The sequence below is a fragment of the Cherax quadricarinatus genome, chromosome 69, assembly GCF_038502225.1.
Source record: "Cherax quadricarinatus isolate ZL_2023a chromosome 69, ASM3850222v1, whole genome shotgun sequence".
In the NCBI taxonomy this organism is placed as follows: domain Eukaryota; kingdom Metazoa; phylum Arthropoda; class Malacostraca; order Decapoda; family Parastacidae; genus Cherax; species Cherax quadricarinatus.
In genome coordinates, this window is record NC_091360.1 from 13,160,921 (window position 1) to 13,181,482 (window position 20,562).

Genomic DNA, 20,562 nt, shown 5'->3' on the forward strand with positions numbered 1-20,562 from the left:
AAAAAAGGTTATTTCAGGTATACAGAAGTAAGATTAGGGACAAGATTGGCCCACTTAAGAGTAACTCAGGTCAGATCACTGATAGTGATAAAGATATGTGTGAAATTTTCAATACTTACTTCCTCTCAGTTTTTACCCAGGAAAATACTACCGAAATATCAGAAATAATAGAGTATGCAGAACAGGAAGATAATAAACTGTGCACGATTGCGGTAACTAGTGACATGGTCCTCAGACAAATAGAGAAACTAAAACCTAACAAATCCCCAGGTCCTGATGAACTGTTTGCAAGGGTGTTAAAGGAATGTAAAGAGGAAGTTAGCATACCTTTGGCTAATCTTTTCAACATATCACTACAAACTGGCATAGTGCCTGATAAGTGGAAAATGGCAAATGTAATACCTATTTACAAGGCAGGTGACAGGTCCTTGGCTTCGAACTATAGACCAATAATCCTTACCTCCATAGTGGGAAAAATTTATGGAATCAATAATTGCTGAAGCAATTCGTAGCCATCTTGAAAGGCATAAATTGACTAATGAATCTCAACACGGTTTTACAAAGGGGCGTTCCTGTCTTACGAATTTACTAACTTTCTTCACTAAGGTGTTTGAAGAGGTACATCATGGTAATGATTATGATATTGTGTATATGGACTTCAGTAAGGCTTTAGATAGAGTTCCACATCAGTGGCTAATGAGGAAACTTAAGGCACACGAAATAGGCGGAGAATTTTTTTCCTGGGCTGAGGCATAGTTGACAAATAGGCAGCAGAGAGTTTGCATAAATGGGGAAAAATCATAATGGGGGCACGTCACAAGCGGTGTTCCACAGGGGTCAGTGTTGGGCCCGTTGTTGTTCACAATCTACATAAACGAGATAGATGAGGGAATAAATAGCGACATAAGCAAATTTGCTGATGACACCAGAGCACTCCAGAATGATTTGAATAGACTGATGCAGTGGTCGGATAAGTGGCAGATGCAGTTTAATATAGACAAATGCAATATTCTAAATGTTGGACAGGAAAATAACCATGCCACATATAAACTCAGTTATGTAGATCTTAATATTACTGATTGCAAAAAGGAATTAGAAGTTTTGGTTAGCAGTAATTTAAAACCAAGACAACAGTGCATTAGTGTTCTCAATAAAGCTAACAGAATCCTTGGCTTCATAGCAAGAATTATAAATAATAGAAGCCCTCAGGTTGTTGTTCAACTCTATACATCCTTGGTTAGGCCTCATTTAGATTATGCTGCACAGTTTTGGTCACCGTATTACAGAATAGATATAAATGTACTAGAAAACGTACAAAGGAGGATGACAAACCAACCATACCCCCGGCCGGGATTGAACCCGCGGTCATAGAGTCTCAAATCCCGGCCGGGGGTATGGTTTATTTGCAATCGTGTCATTACGATTTCTTGAGTCATATCGTGAGGATGACAAAGTTGATCCCATGTATCAGAAATCTTCCCTATGAGGATAGACTGAGGGCCCTGAATCTGCACTCTCTAGAAAGGAGTAGAATTAGGGGGGGATATGATTGAGTTGTATAAATGGAAAATAGGAATTAATAAAGGGGATGTAAATAGCTTGCTAAAAATATTTAACATAGACAGGACTCGCAGCAATGGTTTAAATTGGAAAAATCCAGATTGAGGAAGGATACAGGAAAGCACTGGTTTGGTAATAGAGTTGTGGATGAGTGGAACAAACTCCCGAGTACCGTCAAAGAAGCTAAAACGTTGTGTAGTTCTTAAAAATAGGTTGGATAAATACATGAGTGGGCGTAGGTGAGTGTGAGTTGGACCTGACTAGCTTGTGCTACTAGGTCGGATGCCGGGCTCCTCCATTAAGTGACGTGTCTGACCTCACTAGGTCAGAATTGGGAGAATTGGACCTGCCTGGCATAGACCAGTAGGTCTGTTGCAGTGTTCCTTCTTATGTTCTTATACAAACAGTACATATCAAGTGTGAAAGATTCAGGCTGGAGCAAATACAAACTGTAACTACTAAGAATAAAACACAAATTACATAGGAGAGAGGAGCTTACGATGACGTAAGTGTATGACTTTGTAAATGGTCCAAATAGGACAGAAATGTCGTCATAAGTTCTTCTCTCCTCTGTGCGGGTAATTTTTATATTGTTCCAGTCAGAGCATTGTGCCGTTTTTCCGTTTACCAAGTATAAGATATGAGCAGGAAAGCAGGAGCAGTGATAGCAACTTGCAACCAACGCCAGTCCCTGATGAAGATAGCCAACACTCCAGTCATAACTTCACCAAGTGCAAGTGATATCAGAATGATGATCCCACAAAATGTACGCCATTTACCACCAATAAACTCTAGAGCTGAAAAAAAAGGAATAAAAAATTAATTATAGGTATTCATGAGCATTTCTGCCTTGAAACACTTTGCAATAAAACTTTTTCCAATGATTATGTGATCTTTTGCATAAATATTTAATAAGAAATCAGGAAAGTGTTTATATCTATTAAACTGTGTCCATATGAACCTTCATATGTTGAAGATTGAGACACTTATGCAGCATATGGGAATCTTTATTCAGGAAACGTTTCGCCACACAGTGGCTCCATCAGTCCAATACAAAGAGGAAGGCGTAAGGAGAGGAGGAGAATGAGGTAATCAGTCCCTCAACCTGGAGTCGATGTGTTCAGTCCATCAATCTTGTAGAATGTACATTCTACAAGATTGATGGACTGAACACATCGACTCCAGGTTGAGGGACTGATTACCTCATTCTCCTCCTCTCCTTACGCCTTCATCTTTGTATTGGACTGATGGAGCCACTGTGTGGCGAAACGTTTCCTGAATAAAGATTCCCGTATGCTGCATAAGTGTCTCAATCTTCAACTTGTCGGTTTTTCAAACCATTCATCACAACCTTTATATGTTTTAAAAAAGTATATTGCCAAAGGAGCAAAAGTATTGCGATAAACACAATTCTTCAATTATAATAAATTTAATTAGTTAATTTTTTTTAATTAAAAGAGACTCATAGGTTACGGTAAATTTTTATTGATTTAGCCCATGAATATATACACCGAGATATGCATATTTCTGTTTATGTATGTTGAGAATTTACTTTAATTCTGTCAGTAATTGTTAAAATATTTCTTGGATGATCGTAAACAGGTGATTTGCAGCCTTAATGACCCCTAGTGTAGTAGATTAGATTTAAATCCCCTTTAGCCAATGATTTAATAATAAACTTTCATTTATCAGTGTAAGAAACAATTAATATTATTTATGAAGATATTATATCACATTGTTTCCAGTCTGCTCTGTTATCAACATAGAACAAGTGACCTAAAATATAAAATGATATAAATGTAAATACTATACAATGGTTTCCTTCTTTAATAAACGGTGAATAAACTGCATCCAACAGACATTATATCAGATATGTTAATGTTATAATATCGTCATATTGTCTTATTTAAAGCACAATTCAAGAACATAATTGAACTACTTTTGCCCAGCCAACCTTATGAATAATAGGAGGGCTGAACCTTTAGACATTAAACAGTGTCTGGGGAACTGGAAGAACTCAGGTTCGACGTTTTCAATCAAGAGCCTCTTACCAGCATCAAGGACCTTCGTCTGAGAGCAAACAATGTTCAGTATAATGAAGAGTGGAGGAGCTGCGCCATAATAAATATCCTATGGATATCTGAAAGATGTTTACTTGAGTCACTCACATTTTGTTTAAAATAAATTCCTGGTATCTTACCATTTGGTTACCTAAAGAGAATAAGACTCACCAGCATAGCAATTATATTTTCAAGGTTTTCCTTCCTGTGAGTATCATCCAGTGGCTGGCTGGATGGCGAAACGTCTACGATAGGGATACCCGGGTGTTGCGCATGTGTCTTAATTTCATCTTGTCGGTATTATATACCATTCTTGTACTACTATTACTACTACTACCATCACCTCTTCCTGCCTATATATAGCCGTCCTGCTCCACTTCTGGTTAGTGTGACTTTGTCAATGGTCCAAGTCGGACCGAAACGTCGTCGTAATCTTCTCTCTTTTATGTGCGGGTTATTTGTGTATCGTTCCAGTCACGGTATTGTGCCTTTTTTGTTATTTAGTATCATCTACTCCGTCAACCGTGTATCATCCTCAGTCTCAAGATGCCTACCAGAGAGTACATTGGATGTTGAAAACTATGATGAAAGCCTTCTGATATAAGTATCCTAAAGACTGGGAATATTCATCCAACTTGGTATATATTTATTCACAACAGTGAGGTAAGCATGCGCTACACTTGATCACAATAGCAGTTTTTATAAATGTGGTGATGCACGTTGTCTCTCAGTGCACTCGTGGCGCCCCTGCTTTTCAATGAGGGAAATGTTGCATCTCCTGCCGAAACTTTTGCTCATAAGAAGTGATTTTCGTGTGCAAGTTTGGTCATGTGCATTTTATCGTGTATCTCTCTCGCCTGCGTTCCAAGGAATACAAATCAAGGGACTTCAACCGTTCCCAGTAATTTAGGCGCTTCATAGTACTTATGTGTGCCGTGAAAGTTCTTCGTACACTCTCCAGGTCAATAATTTCGCCTGCCTTGAAGGGGGTAGTTAGTGTACAGCAATATTATAGCCTGGAGAGAACAAGCGATTGGAAGAGAATCATCATGGGCTTGGCATCCCTAGTATTGAAGGTTCTCATTATCCATCGTATCATTTTTCTAGCAGATGCGGTATATACATTGTTGTGGTCTTTGAAGATGAGATCCTCTGTTATTATCACTCCCAGGTCGTTTACATTACTTTTTCGCTCTATTGTATGGTTAGAATTTGCTGTATACCCTGCTACAGTTTTAATTTCCTCAAGTTTTCCATATGTAAGTAGTTGAAATTTCTCTTCATTGAAATTCATATTGTTTTCAGCGGCCCACATGAAGATTTGGTTGATGTCCACTTGGATACTTGCAGTGTCTTCAGTGTCGTGGCAAGTCGGGTGTCATCCGCAAAGGATGTCAGATTAGAGGATGAGGAATAGGATGGGAGCGAGTACTGTGCCTAGTGGAACAAAGCTTTTCACCACAGCTGCCTCAGATTTTTCTCTGTTTACTATTACTGTGTATCTTCTATTTATTAGGAAGCTATAGATCCATCTTCCAACTTTTCTTTTTATTCCTTTATCACGCATTTTGTGCGCTATTACAACGTGGTTGCACTGGTCGTAGGCTTTCGCAAAGTCTGTGTATACTACATCACTACATCTACATTTTATTTATCCTCTACAGCATCCAGGACCTTGTCATAATGGTCCTGTAGTTGGCACAGGCAGGAGCGATCTGCTGTAAACCTGTGTTGCCCTGACTTGTGTAATTGATGGGTATCTTGCTTCTCAGAACGATTTCAAAGATTTTATGATATGGGATGTTAGTGCTATCGGTCTGTAGTTCTTTGCAACTGCTTTAGTGCCACCTTTGTAGAGTGGAGCTATGCCTGTTGTTTTAAGTGAGAGTGGGATGACCCCTGTGTCCATGCTCCCTCTCCTTAGAATGTTGAAGGCACGTGTTAGGGATTTCTTGTAGTTCTTGATGAACACGGAGTTCCACGAGTTTGGGCCTTGGGCAGAGTGCATGAGCATGTCATTTATTGCCTTTTCAAAGTCTTATGGTGTTAGGATGATATCAGAGATTATTGAGATGACCAAATTTTGGGTCTCGGTCATAAAGAATTCAGTTAGATTGTTTACCCTTAGTCTGGGTAATGGCTCAATGAGCATTGAATCATACTGGGACTTTAGTATCACACTTATTTCTTTGCTGTCATCTATGTAGGTCCCACCTCACCTAAGACGAGGCCCAATACTCGATGTTGTTTAACCCTTAGATTTGCATAGGAGAAGAAGGATTTTTTCCCAAACTTCCTTTGCGGCTGTTAGTTCTTCCTGAGATTCTTGTGTCATGTAAAATTCTTTAAGCTTAATTTCGATATTTGCTGCTTCTCTGATCAGTGACTCCCTTCGTATTTCAGATATATTGGCCCTTCTCATCAGCTCTGTGATTCTTCGCCTTCGTCCGTATAGGGAGCATGTCTCTCTTTCTAGTTTACATCTTCTTTTTCTTTTTCTTAATGGAATGTGCCTTGAGAAGACTTCAAGTACCACAGACTTAATTTTTCTAGGCAAGGGTTCGGATCCGTTTGTTTAGGATATCTTCCCAGCTTGTTTCATTAAGGGCATGATTGGCTTGTTCACATTGTATGTTTTTGTTATTGAAGCTGAATTTTGTTAAGACATCCTCATGACTGATCACATTTTGCTGGTCAGGAGCCCTGTGCATTAATATCTGTACCTCTATTATATTGTGATCTGAGTGTATTGTGTTCGATACCGTTATATTTTGTATCACTGCTAAAATATTATTTGCTACGCTCCTCCATTTTTGGTGTCTCATGTTGAAATCTCGCAGCAGCAAGATGTTTGGGGCAGGAGTTGGGAGATTTTCCAGACAATAGTCAATTTTCAAAACTGTTCCTGGAATTGATGGGAAGTTGCATCCGTAGGCTTGTATACAACCATAATGACAAAGTTTTTGTTTTCAATCCATACTGCCAAAACTTCAACTACATCATTTGAGGTGTTTAGTAGTTCTGATTATATGAAAGAGTCTGTGACGTACATGAAAACCTTTAAAAAGCAGTAACTAACTTCACTCTGCCGGCGTGAGATTGTCATATGACAGTCACCTGTCACATGACAGTCACCTGTCACATGACAGTCACCTGTCACATGACAGTCACAGTCAGTATTTATCAGATTTCACTCATTTTAGTCTTATTTCAAATCTAAAAACAGGGATTTATTTTAGTAATTGTTTTTAAATCTCTAGTACTGGGGATCAGATTAGTTTTGTACCCAGGAAGGCTTGGTCAAGGACTTGGACATAGAGGCATTGACCCTCAGAACAACATGCAGGTGACAGTAAGTGTTAAGAGAACCCAAGGTACATGGTACTTATCAATAGAGCACTGACTGCACTATCCTCTGCCCAGAATTAATGCAATTTATATCATATTCCGAGGAGCAACGTACATTTAAAGGACTTACCGTAGTAACTACCAGGTGCCTCTGACACCTCTAAAGTAGATTTCGGTATTCATTTTTCAGAATGTTTTTTATATATACAATATTTGTCATTTCGAATGCACAGTGCATCAAGAACCTTAGAATACATTATGCATTTAGTCACATTTAACCTGAATGGTGATGAATCATACCTAAATAGGAGTATTAGGTTTCCTGAGAATAGCTGGCAATTACTGCTGGCACTGCTCTGCTTTTTATCAAGTTTCAGCACCAGTGGTCAGGCTAACAACTTCTTGAATTATCTTCCAACAGGTGAAGCAGTATGACAGCTTCCTCAGTTTTATGAAGCTCACTGTTCAATTGACAGTTTATCAGTCACGTCTTCAATATTGAACAAGAAGTGGGAATCATCCTTTTACAGCCATCCCCTAAAGAGACACTGCTTTGTTTGTTATTCAACAAAATAAGAAACAGTTCCTTTGTATGACTGCATTATATTAGTGAGGAATGAATTAAACTATAGACTACAGGTACTAATTAAAATTTAATGCAATATTATTATCTGAATGTGGACCTGTGTATGAAGAACTTATTTGGGTTTAATTATCAAAGCAATTAGTACTGAAGAGAATATGTAGTCCAGTAATACTGAAAATTTGTTTTAGTCAAAAAAGCCAGAAAATGAGTAATTTTTTAACCCATTGCAAGTGAGTCCAAAACTCACAGGTCAGTATGAGTTTTAGCACTCACTTGCCATGGGTTCAAACCCCATCCGTTCTGTGATTTATTTGCAATAGTGATATGACGGTTTCGTGAGAAAATATAAGTTGCTAAAGGAAGGTAAAAAACGTTAATTTAAAAATATTTACATAACCAAAAATATTTACAAATTTAAAATTAGTACCATTGCGAGACTTCTCTTGAAGGGATGAAAAAGAAAAATAATAAATAATATAAAGTACTTACTCAAGACATATGTAACAACAACGAGGCCACAGCCACCAGCACCGGTAAAGAGCTGCATCAACAGGAACATGTAGTAGTTAGGAGACACTGCGCTTAAAACTCCACCAGCAACAAATACAAGTACTGACGTCAAGATTCCCTTTTTTCTTCCAAAGCGATCAGCTAAATCGCCAAAAACAATGGCTCCCACTAACATACCAGTCATGTACATTGATCCACCAAGAAGACGAAGCCAAGCTTTTTCACATGTTAAATCAAACTGTGGAAATAAAAAATATCAAACCATTAATTGTTAAGGATCGTATGGTCCAGTGGATTAGGGCGTCATGTGTTATTGCCCACCATGAGGCAGGTCAAAGCAGCATGGGCTCTAGTCCTTGACTTGTGCAGTGTTGTTGTTGATATATATATATATATATATATATATATATATATATATATATATATATATATATATATATATATATATATATATATATATATATATATATATATATATATATATATATATATATATATATATATATATAAAAACACTGCACTAGCCAAGGATTCGAACCCATGTTGTACTGGCCTGCCTCATGGTAAGCGAGAACCACTTGACGCTTCAAACCACAGGACCACCCAACCCTACAAGAATGGTGCAGCCAGCACACAGCTAGCTGTTGGGCCACCAACAGAGGGCATACGGATGTGTGAGAGCTTCTAAGCTAATTTTATTCTCATCCCTGTTTAGTGTACTAGCCTCATGAGCAGTATTTATATATTATTGTAACCATGTTGTTATTGATCAATACCACTCGTTCGTGGTTACAGTAATATATATATATATATATATATATATATATATATATATATATATATATATATATATATATATATATATATATATATATATATATATATATGTCGTGCCGAATAGGCAGAACTTGCGATTTTGGCTTAAATAGCAACGCTCATCTTGCCGTATAAGACAAGTGAAAATTTGTGTATGCAATAATTTCGCCAAAATCATTCTGAACCTAACGAAAAAAAATATATTTCACTGTGTTTGTTTAGTATTAAATTATTGTAAACAAATCTAAAATATATTTAGTTGGGTTAGGCTAAAATAAATTGTTCTTGTTATAATAAGGTTAGGTAAGTTTTCTAAGATTCTTTTGGTGCAAAATTAATTTTTTTTACATTAACATTAATAAAAAAAAATATATCTTTAAGCGTACAAGACAAAATTTCAGAAAGGACTTAATTTAAATGAGTTCTTGCTAATTGACCAGTTTTACATATTCGGCACGACATATATATATATATATATATATATATATATATATATATATATATATATATATATATATATATATATATATATATATATATATATATATATATATATATAATGTCGTGCCGAATATGTAAAACTGGTCAATAGCCAGGTAACAAATTCAAGATATTACGGCAATGATAAAAGGGCTCAAGTGAATACATTTAGAATATCTTAAATACTACTACTACTATTACTGCTACTACTACTACTAGTACTAATAATAATAATAATAATAATAAAGTTTATTACTACAAATACACGATACATGTATTACATAACTGGCTAACATCACTGACATATTTCATAGAAAGATCGTAGTTATGCAGAGCATTCAGGGCAACTTAGATTAATTTTGTTCCCCAGGATGCCACACTTAACAGCTAAGTGAACAGGTGCAGCAGGTGTAAGGTGACTAACACCCAGGTACCTACTTACTACTATGTGAACAGGTGCAGCAGGTGTAATGAAACAAGCCCAACATTTCAGTGCTGTCACTTTGGTTCCAGGACTAAGTGAAGTGACCAGGGTTCCAGGACTAAATGGAGTGACCAAGGTTCCAGGACTAAGTGGAGTGACCAAGGTTCCAGGACTAGGTGAAGTGACCAAGGTTCCAGGACTAGGTGGAGTGACCAAGGTTCCAGGACTAGGTGGAGTGACCAAGGTTCCAGGACTAGGTGAAGTGACCAAGGTTCCAGGACTAGGTGGAGTGACCAAGGTTCCAGGACTAGGTGGAGTGACCAAGGTTCCAGGACTAGGTGGAGTGACCAAGGTTCCAGGACTAGGTGAAGTGACCAAGGTTCCAGGACTAGGTGGAGTGACCATGGTTCCAGGACTAGGTGGAGTGACCAAGGTTCCAGGACTAGGTGGAGTGACCAAGGTTCCAGGACTAGTTGGAGTGACCAAGGTTCCAGGACTAGGTGGAGTGACCAAGGTTCCAGGACTAGGTGGAGTGATCAAGGTTCCAGGACTAGGTGGAGTGACCAAGGTTCCAGGACTAGGTGGAGTGACCAAGGTTCCAGGACTAGGTGAAGTGATCAAGGTTCCAGGACTAGGTGGAGTGATCAAGGTTCCAGGACTAGGTGGAGTGACCAAGGTTCCAGGACTAACATGTATCTCGTAAAGACGTCCTAAGTGTATGTATTTCTGTCTTCATAAACACTGTCAGCATTAATATACTTCTGTTTACATTTATATGGAAATTAGAAGGTTAAGCAAATATTTTATCTTACCACAAGATTTATTCTGGTAAATTAACTTGATACAGTAGATATCCAGGTAATAACAGAACGGGTGGGGCTTGAACCCATGGCAAGTGATTGGTAAAACTCAGAGGCCAGTGTGTTAACCACTCGGTCAGATTGGTTAATATTAACTACTATAACCGGTACTACCTTGAGTCTATCTGGAAGGTATTTCGGGGATCAACGCCCCCGCCGTCCGGTCCATGACCAGGCCTCATTGTTGCTCAGGGCCTGATCAACTAGGCTCTTACTGCCGGCTGCACGTAGTCCAGTGTATGAACCACACGCCCGGCTGATCCATCACTGACTTTAGGTATCTGTCCAGGTCCCTCTTAAAAGCAGCCATGGATCTATTGGTAATTCCCTTTATGTTTGGTGGGAAGCTGTTGAGCAGTCTTGGGCCCCTGACTCTTACTGCGTTTTCTCCTAGTGTACTAATGGGGCTCCCTACTATCGTAGGGAGTGATTTCTGTGAGCAGATTAGGGACCAGTCCCTCTTGACTTTTCTTAGATTATGATAAAATAGGAAAGAAGGAACACTGCAGTAGGCCTGTTGGCCCATACTAGGCAGGTCCTTCACCGATCCAACCCATTAACAGAATAATCTTTTTAACATATCACTACAAACTGGCATAGTGCCTGATAAGTGGAAAATGGCAAATGTAATACCTATTTACAAGGCAGGTGACAGGTCCTTGGCTTCGAACTATAGACCAATAAGCCTTACCTCCATAGTGGGAAAATTTATGGAATCAATAATTGCCGAAGCAATTCGTAGCCATCTTGACAGGCACAGATTGATTAATGATTCTCAACACGGTTTTACAAAGGAGCGTTCCAGTCTTACGAATTTACTAACTTTTTTCACTAAGGTGTTTGAGAGGATAGATCATGGTAATGAATATGATGGTATAAACCTTGGTAATAAATACCAACAAGTTGGTTTAGAAAGACACGTAAGCAAACAGTATGACATATTTATTAGAAAACGTTTCGGTCCTGGGACCTTGATCACTTCTAACATACAGAGGTAGAAAGACATTATATATATATAGGCGGAGAGTGAGGTGTGAGTGACGCACGTGACCTGAGGAATGTCATGTTGTGATGAGGACGGGTAGACGATGAAATCATGTGACTCCTGTGTTGTTGGGTTGGTGGTGCTTAAGTATCATGTGCCAATGTTTTTGAAATTTTGTAGTTTCCAGTGTTGCGTTCTATAGTGTCGGTGACGGCGATTAGTGAGGCTTCTAGGCACCGACGGCGTCTGAGGTCTGGTTCGGTGAGAACGAGTTGTGCCTCATTCCAGTTCATCAAATGCCCCGTGGAGTCTCTGTGGAGGACACAGGCGTACCTTACATCGTCTCTGTTAGAGGCATTTCGATGCTCATTCAGGCGGACTGCAAGATCTCTTCCTGTCTCGCCTACATATTTATTGGGACAGAACCCACAGGGGATAGTGTAGACGCCTGCTGTAGAAGTTAGAGGTGTGGGGCTGCGTTTCGTAGTGAGGTCTTTGATAGATGATGTGTTTATGGGTGGGAGGTACGAGAGTATTTATAGTGAGGTTCAGAATGCTGAGGTCAGGTGGAGAATGCTGCATCTGATGATTTACCGAGTGGGGTTATAGAGTAAAATCTTGGGTAGCTTGGAAGGGGGATTGGATAAGTATGTGAGAAGACCTTCTGCAGTGTTCTTCCATTCCTATGTTCTTACATGGGACAACGATGAAGAAGTTTCTTGGCAAGTGGTTCAGCTATGTTATAGAAGCCATTGTTCTGGTTGAAGTTGTTGAATATAGAGATAAGCGATGATTCCAGGATTCTTCGGTATTGAGTGTTGTCTTCTCTGGCGATAAGTTTTGAGTTTCTGTAATTTATTTAGTGGTTGTGTGAATTACGGTGTTGTACACAGGCATTCCTTGGATCGTCAGACCTGCTTGCGTATTGGTGTTCTGAAATACGTGTTTGGAGGTCTCTTGATGTTTCGCCCACGTATTTCAGAACACCACTACGCAAGCAGGTTTGACGACCCAATGAATGCCTATATACAACACCGTAATTCACACAACCATTTAATAAACTACAGAAACTCAAGACTTATCGCCAGAGAAGACAACACTCAATACCGAAAAATCCTGGAATCATCGCTTATCTCTATATCCAACAACTTCAACCAGAACAGTGGCTTCATCAGTCCATTGATGGACTGACCACATCGACTCAAGGTTGAGGGACTGATTACCTCATTCTCCTCCTGTTCTTCACATTTCTTCTTTGTATGGACTGATGAAGCCACTGTGTGGCGAAACGTTTCCTCAATGAAGGTACCCAAGAGTTGCACATGTGTCTAATTTATCAACAGCTATCTGAAGCTGTTGTAGTTAATAGCAACCACCTACAGTCACTCATAAAACATTCATGGAAATCACCTTACAGCTTCACAAGCATCACCTTTGCCTAAACATACGAAGTGATGATGTAAAAGATTGCAAACTGATGGGCTACCAAACGGAGAAAAACCAGCTTGCAAAGAAATAACTTGTTAAAAACATCCATATCCATGGAATCAGAGGTATATGTTGGTGAGTGCCTTACCAAAGTAAGGCAAAACCTCCTTTATCAATTAAGAAAATTGCCCCACAACCAAAAAATCCATCAGTGCTTTGCGAGGGACTGTGAAATCGTAGTTAGGAAAGAACCCATTGGGAAAAGGTACTTCATCTTAATGGAATACGAACTAAAAAAATTCCAGAGTGAAGCTGGTTTAACTGACTCAGAATAAAGTTCAGTTTATACCCACGTCCACGAATAGTATTATGAACCACTCTGTAGCTGTTAAATACTGCCATAAAATTTGTTCCTTAAATTTTAATACCCTCATACTACTTTTGTGTCTCACTTTTGTATTCAATTACCACTCTACCTCATAGTTTTAATATCTGTTATTAATATCTGTTGTTTACCATCTTATTATCATATCACTCCTAAAATCCATTTAGTCTTTAATTTAAAACTGTGCTCATTTTATTTTGCTATCTGTTATTGCCAAATATTCCAATTTACAGTTTGTAAATATCTATTATTTACCATCTTACAATCTTATAATCATAGTACTGCAAAAACTCACATAATGTACGAATGGTATATAATACCGACAAGTTGAGATTAAGACACTTGTGCAACATCTGGGTATCTTTATTGTAGACGTTTCGCCATCCAGTGGCTTTATCAATACAAATTCTAGAACATAACTTGAAGACAAGTTATGTTCTAGAATTTGTATTGATAAAGCCACTGGATGGCGAAACGTCTACAATAAAGATACCCAGATGTTGCACAAGTGTCTTAATCTCAACTCAAATAATCTTTAAATTAGAACTGTGCACATATTATTCTATTATCTATTGTAAACAATTAAGTTAGCTTCAGTGCAATAACAAGTCATAGTCTAGTGCTACTTCATATTATAATTTTATCTTAATAGCTTATTTCTAGTTAATACTTTAGTTCATTTTAGCTTAATACATAGTCAACACTAAGTTCATTATGTTTATTAGTTCCTACACTCGACTTGACCATCTTACATTACCTATATACTTGTCCAAACATCCCTCTATTACAGATATCAGGACTGGAACTCAACACACTATACATGATATAAAGAATTACCATTTAACCTAAATGATGAATGATCATGTTGACCAGATCTAAACTTAGATAATCTAACACTCAATCAAAATTTAATGGAAAGCAACTGCCTTTATTACACAGCATGACAAGCCAGCATTGTCCTAAATGATGCTAAAAATATAACAGTTCTTGACTACAATATCAGGTCCCTAGGCAAACACTATGATGACCTCCTGGCATTCCTGAATTCCCTAAAGACTACCTTTTCCTGTATTATTCTTACTGAAACCTGGCTTAAGCAGGATACAACAGATATCTACTCACTACCAGGATACACAGCAATCCACAACTGCAGACCATACCAAGTTGGGTGTGGTATTGTATTCTATTACTCTAATGAACTATCTTGTTATAGCACCACTTGCTATAGTGATGAATATAGAAAATATATTTTTTACAGATTTTACTGTAAAAAACTTAAGACTCTTATAACAATTAGTGTCATTTACCGGATGCCTCACACAAACATCCCAAATATGCAATATGTTAAAGACACTAATAACAAACAACCAAATGAACAAACACCACCTTCTTTTAGCCGGAGCCTTCAACATCAACCTTGGCGTAACTGATTTCATCAACAATATGAACAACACACTTCTCATACCAACAATAACTAAACCAACCAGGCTGACTGAGACAAGCGCAACCATAATTGACCATATATGGACCAATATACTAGCCCCCCTTAAATCAGGGATAATCACAGACAGCACTACTGACCACTACCCAACCTTCCTCTTAACAATCATTAATAAACCACCACTGGAATACAACAGTTTCGTTTAGACTCAGTGACGAGGCCTCAGTAAGTAACTTGACAGCAGGGCTACGGACGGTTGACTGGCCTACAGAATTCTCCAATGCCAGTGGTATCAATGACTGGATAGACATATTTCTTGATAAATTACTTAGACTATACAACAAACATTGTCCTATAAAAACGAAACATATTACGAATAATCGGCTAGGTTGCCCATGGCTAACTAACAGCATACTAAGATCCTTTGATAAGAAACATCAATAAGAAAAGTAATATAAACAGGGCTTAATACACAAAGATATTATTAAACACTATGCATCAGTTCTCACCAAACTAATTAGAAAGGTCAAGCAACTGTACTATTCCAGCAGATTCACCGACACAAGAGGAGATATAAAAAAGACCTCGAGAACACTCTCTCAGATTCTGGGCACCCACAAACTGAAAAAAACTAGAGATATTGTCCTTACTAAACCAAATGAAACACCACTACAGCCTATTGACACAGTTAACAAAATACATGGATTCTCAACCATAGGATCAAATCTCGCCAGTAAAATCCCAAGTATAAACGCCCAAGCAAGTGATTACTTAGAGGGGGATTTCCCATCCTCCTTCTATCTTGCACCTACCGAGCCCACTGAAGTCACCTCGATTATCAAGTCACTTAAATATAAATCAGGGAATCTATCTCAAGTGCCACCATTATTGTACACGCGAACGACTCATGTCTTTTCGCCTTCTATTTCATTACTTTTTAACAAATCACTAGAAACTATCACTTTCCCGGCACCACTCAAGGCAGCAAGTGTTACACCAATACACAAAGGTGGTGACCCCCACAGATGTAAATAACTACAGGCCAATATCAAATTTACCGTTGCTATCCAAAATCTTCGAAAAACTCACGCACGAGATTATATTCATTTATAACAGCACAAAGCATACTCAACCCCTGCCAATTTGGCTTCAGAGAAAAAAGCATAAACGATGCAATTGTGAAAATGCTCGACCTGTTTTACACAGCACTAGAAAAAAAGGAATATCTATTAGAACTCTTTATTGACCTAAGGAAAGCTTTTAATACAGTAGGTCACGGCATCCTACTCCAGAAACTCGACCATTACGGTGTAAGAGGCCCTGCACTTATATATTTCAAATCCCACCATACTAACAGATATCAATATGTCTCCATTAAGAACACAACCTCATCAACACAACCACTTGTAATGGAGTGCCACAGGGAAGTGTTCTTGGTCCCCTGCTCTTCCAGTTATACATCAATGATCTTCCCAACGTATCACAACATCTGAAACCAATTCTCTTTGCTGACGACACGACTTATGTCATCTCCCACCCAAATCTTGCCTGGATGACTGCCAATAAATTTACACTTAACACTGACAAAACCTCCTATATTATGTTTGGTAACGGAGCAGGTGTTGCACAACTGAACATTAAGATTGACAACACTCTTACTGCTAAACATAATGAGGGCAAATTCCTGAGCCGACACCTCGACAGCAACCTGAAATTCAGCACCTATATCCAACACATAAAAAAAAGGACCCAAAACTGTTGGGATCCTGTCTAAGATACGTTTCTACGAACCACAATCAGCCCTACTCACACTATACTATTCACTCATCTATCCCTACCTCACATATGCCATTTGTGCCTGGGGATCAACAGCAACAACCCACCTAAAGTCAATAATAACCCAACAAAAAACCGCAGAAAGAATTATCATGCAATCTCGAACTAGGCAACATACACCCCTACTCTTCAAAGACCTAAACTCATTGTCAGAACATCCACACTTACTACTGTTCAGACTACATTTACAGAACCATAAATTCCAATATTAACCCTGAACTAAAACACTTTCTTGATAGTTGTGGCAGGACCCACAGGCACAATACCAGACACAAAAATCTCTATGACATTCCCCATGTCCGGCTAAATCTATACAAAAATTCAATGTAGTACATGAAAGAGCGTAAAATCTGGAACTCGCTTCCTGAAAACTCTAGAACTGCAGACTCAACCACCGTTTTCAAAACTACCGCTGAAAGAATCTTATCTCCCTAACTACATGAAAACCATCTATACTACTACATGTATAATGCAAACATCCAAAACAAAATAGACTTACTCTCGATATCTGTGATTCTTCTTAATTTACACTTACATTCACCCAAATGACTGCAAACATAAAATTCCGAACATAGCTATTGCCTAATAAATCTAAAGCTAGTCATAAGTTGCCTGAGATACTCCAGTATTAGAGCTTTAATGGAAACTGTGTATCATGCCAAGACAAAACCATTCTCATTACTAAATTTACAGATTCTAATATCTATTTGTAAATCTACTTATTCACTACAGTTATCTAACTTTAACATCGGTATACTCCATAACCTGTGTCAATATAGAGTAAGAATTAGCATTAGTCTGCCCGAAATGCCTAGGCATGCTAGTGACCTTTATAATTCATATTTTATATGTAAACCACAAATTGTAATTAATATTCTATAATATGTAAACCCCACATTGTAATCTTCAGAGAGAAATAAACATTTCAATTTCAATGGGTGAGCAGGAACAGCCTGAGTGTTTGAGGTGAGTGCGCTAGCGATCCAGCTACGGGACACCGCACTATTACTTACGCGAGTCGTAATACACAGTAAAACACAACTAAGCATATTCATCTACAACAATAAGAAAAAATGTATTAATTCTACAAAACAAATACAGCAAACACTCACAAACCTGAGTGACAGTAGTTGCAGAGAACAATGATGTGTCATAAACCCACTGTGAGCAAGATGAAGTTGAGTTGGAAAATACGTCTGGTTGACATTGGTCAGTAATGTTGTTCTTGAGTGTCCAGACATGACACTGGTCACCCTCTGGGATGGCCCACTCAGTAAAGTTCTCCTCGTAATGGGTACTGTTGTCATCACAATTTGGCACCACACATCTGGGAAAATAGTCATTTATTAATTAAATATGGCAATGAAATAAATACCGGCATGCTATACATAAATGTAATATTCTCTATCTTTTCAAATAATATTTGCAGAATTATGGAAAGTTAGAATTCTAAAAACTACAGTGTACAAGTAACCAGCTCACTGAAAAGAGAAGCTTATTACGACATTTCAGTCAGACCTGGACCATTTACAAATCACACGATGGTTGTTATTTGATTGATTTGTCAAGAGCTGCGTCCTGACACAGGTCTTAATTCTAAGATGACCCGTCTGAGGTTCTCGGAGATGTTCATTTAATTCAGCTGTTATGTGGCCGCTATCAGGGTCTTGTAATCCCTGTGCGTTTTACAGCAAAACATTTTATGTACTACATTGGAGTGAGTACTCAGCTCCCCCCATCCATCAGTGTCTCTGGGCTCTATGTTGGATGGTCAGGTAAATTTACAAATAAACCAAAGATTCTGCTTTGTTCGTCATGTATATATATTCACGAAGGTCTTTACAACAGTTCTGAATGTCTGTTTGTTTTCTTTTGAGCCTATCAGATCGCATATATCAGTGAATCACGTGATTTTCGATGATGGCTCTGGGGCAACACAGGATGGCTTGCTCTGTTCCCCCTGGCTACAGTGCTCTTCCTTGGAGACTGCTGCGGTGTTACAGATAACACATTGGCTGTAGTCTGTTCCTGCATCATGGTGCCCGTTGGCTGCCGTTGTTGGGTGGAAGGTCAGGCAGAAGTATCAAATGATAAATGAGCAAGGGCGTAACCCCGTCGTTGATGCTTCCTCAGTTTCCTTCATCGCTGTGGCTGGGGAAGTGGCCCTGGATTCCGTGTTACTGTAGTTTCCTCTGGACGATGCTGCTGCTCAGTGGTGACGGCTTCACATTACAATGGAGGCTGAATAACCGGGGTTTTCCATACTGTCGTGGCGCAGCGAAGCCTCTAAGGGCTGGTATGATGATTTTTGTCACAGTTTGAACCCCGAGGTTCGGTAGCTGCACCTCTCTTCAGTTTACCCAAGCAGCCTTTAATCAGGTGAGATCCGCTACACATGCCACGTATTTCCTTAAACTGACATCCGGAGCTGAGATGGTTGTGCCTCTGGAACCTGAAACACATTATAGGTCTGTTTTGTATGTCCTAACCTGGTATTTTTCACGGCAACCGAGAGCCGTTTGAGCTGTGAGACGTACTATTTATTGTTTAATTAAGACCTGCCTCCTAGGTACGTTGTTGTCCTTCTTGGTTCGGAGTCGCTCAACATTCAGGAAGTTTTTGTAACTGTGGATTGCATCGAGAGGCATGTCTAGTGGATCACGCATTAGCACGTCTTTTGTTACTCGATCAATAGATTTTAGTTCTCTTGGTTCAACTGGTGATTCGAAGCTTTTCACCTTCTGCAATACCTCATAGGAAGTGAGAATAAACTCCTCTTTCAGATTAGGGGACACTGATATCTTCAGGTCATATTTCCCCTAGAAGTGAATTATAGAAGTATACGGGGTGTCGGGGTGTTCTTTTTTAATCAACGTAAATTTGGTGCTTGCTGATGGTTTGACTTGCACAATCTGAGGCAAGAAAACAGGTTCCTGCCTATCAAGCTTATCCATCCAGTATATCTGTGGATGGGATGAACATTTCCTCATCTGCCCAGCTGCTGTCGCTTACCTCACTGTCCCATGAGTCCAGGGATTGATCTAGCAGCTTTTTCACCAGAACTGTACCAAACATCGCGTTCTCTTCCTTTCAGAAGATGCCATGTGCATCTGTGTCAGAGAACTGAAGCCGCAGCTGCGTTGATGCCTATACATATATATATATATATATATATATATATATATATATATATATATATATATATATATATATATATATATATATATATATATATATATATATATAAGATTCTTTTGGTGCAATATTAAAAATTTTTACATTAATATTAATGAAAAAAAAATATATCTTTCAACGTATAAGAGAAAATTTCAGAAAGGACTTAATTTTAAATGAGCTTTTGCTAATTGAACAGTTTCACATATTCGGCACGATATATATATATATATATATATATATATATATATATATATATATATATATATATATATATATATATATATATAAATATATATATACATTTTTTTTTATTATTATCACACTGGCCGATTCCCACCAAGGCAGGGTGGCCCGAAAAAGAAAAACTTTCACCATCATTCACTCCATCACTGTCTTGCCAGAAGGGTGCTTTACACTACAGTTTTTAAACTGCAACATTAACACCCCTCCTTCAGAGTGCAGGCACTGTACTTCCCATCTCCAGGACTCAAGTCCGGCCTGCCGGTTTCCCTGAACCCCTTCATAAATGTTACTTTGCTCACACTCCAACAGCACGTCAAGTATTAAAAACCATTTGTCTCCATTCACTCCTATCAAACACGCTCACGCATGCCTGCTGGAAGTCCAAGCCCCTCGCACACAAAACCTCCTTTACCCCCTCTCTCC

At 38.5% G+C, this 20,562-nt stretch overlaps 2 protein-coding genes across 2 annotated transcripts in view; one reads left to right on the plus strand and one right to left on the minus strand.

Annotated features, from left to right (window-relative positions):
* Positions 1 to 20,562, plus strand: part of LOC138854781 (uncharacterized) — a 150,168-nt gene that overhangs the window by 33,150 nt on the left and 96,456 nt on the right. The gene's annotated exons all lie outside the window — the stretch shown is intronic.
* LOC128701833 (organic cation transporter protein) overlaps positions 1,544 to 20,562 on the minus strand; it is a 59,232-nt gene continuing 40,213 nt past the window's right edge. Inside the window, exons 3-5 of the mRNA XM_053795754.2 lie at positions 17,836 to 18,046; positions 8,044 to 8,302; positions 1,544 to 2,357 (exon numbers count right to left, since the gene is read on the minus strand). Coding sequence (XP_053651729.1) covers positions 2,185 to 2,357; positions 8,044 to 8,302; positions 17,836 to 18,046 — 643 coding nt within the window. The 3' untranslated portion in view covers positions 1,544 to 2,184. The remainder of the gene's footprint in view (positions 2,358 to 8,043; positions 8,303 to 17,835; positions 18,047 to 20,562) is intronic.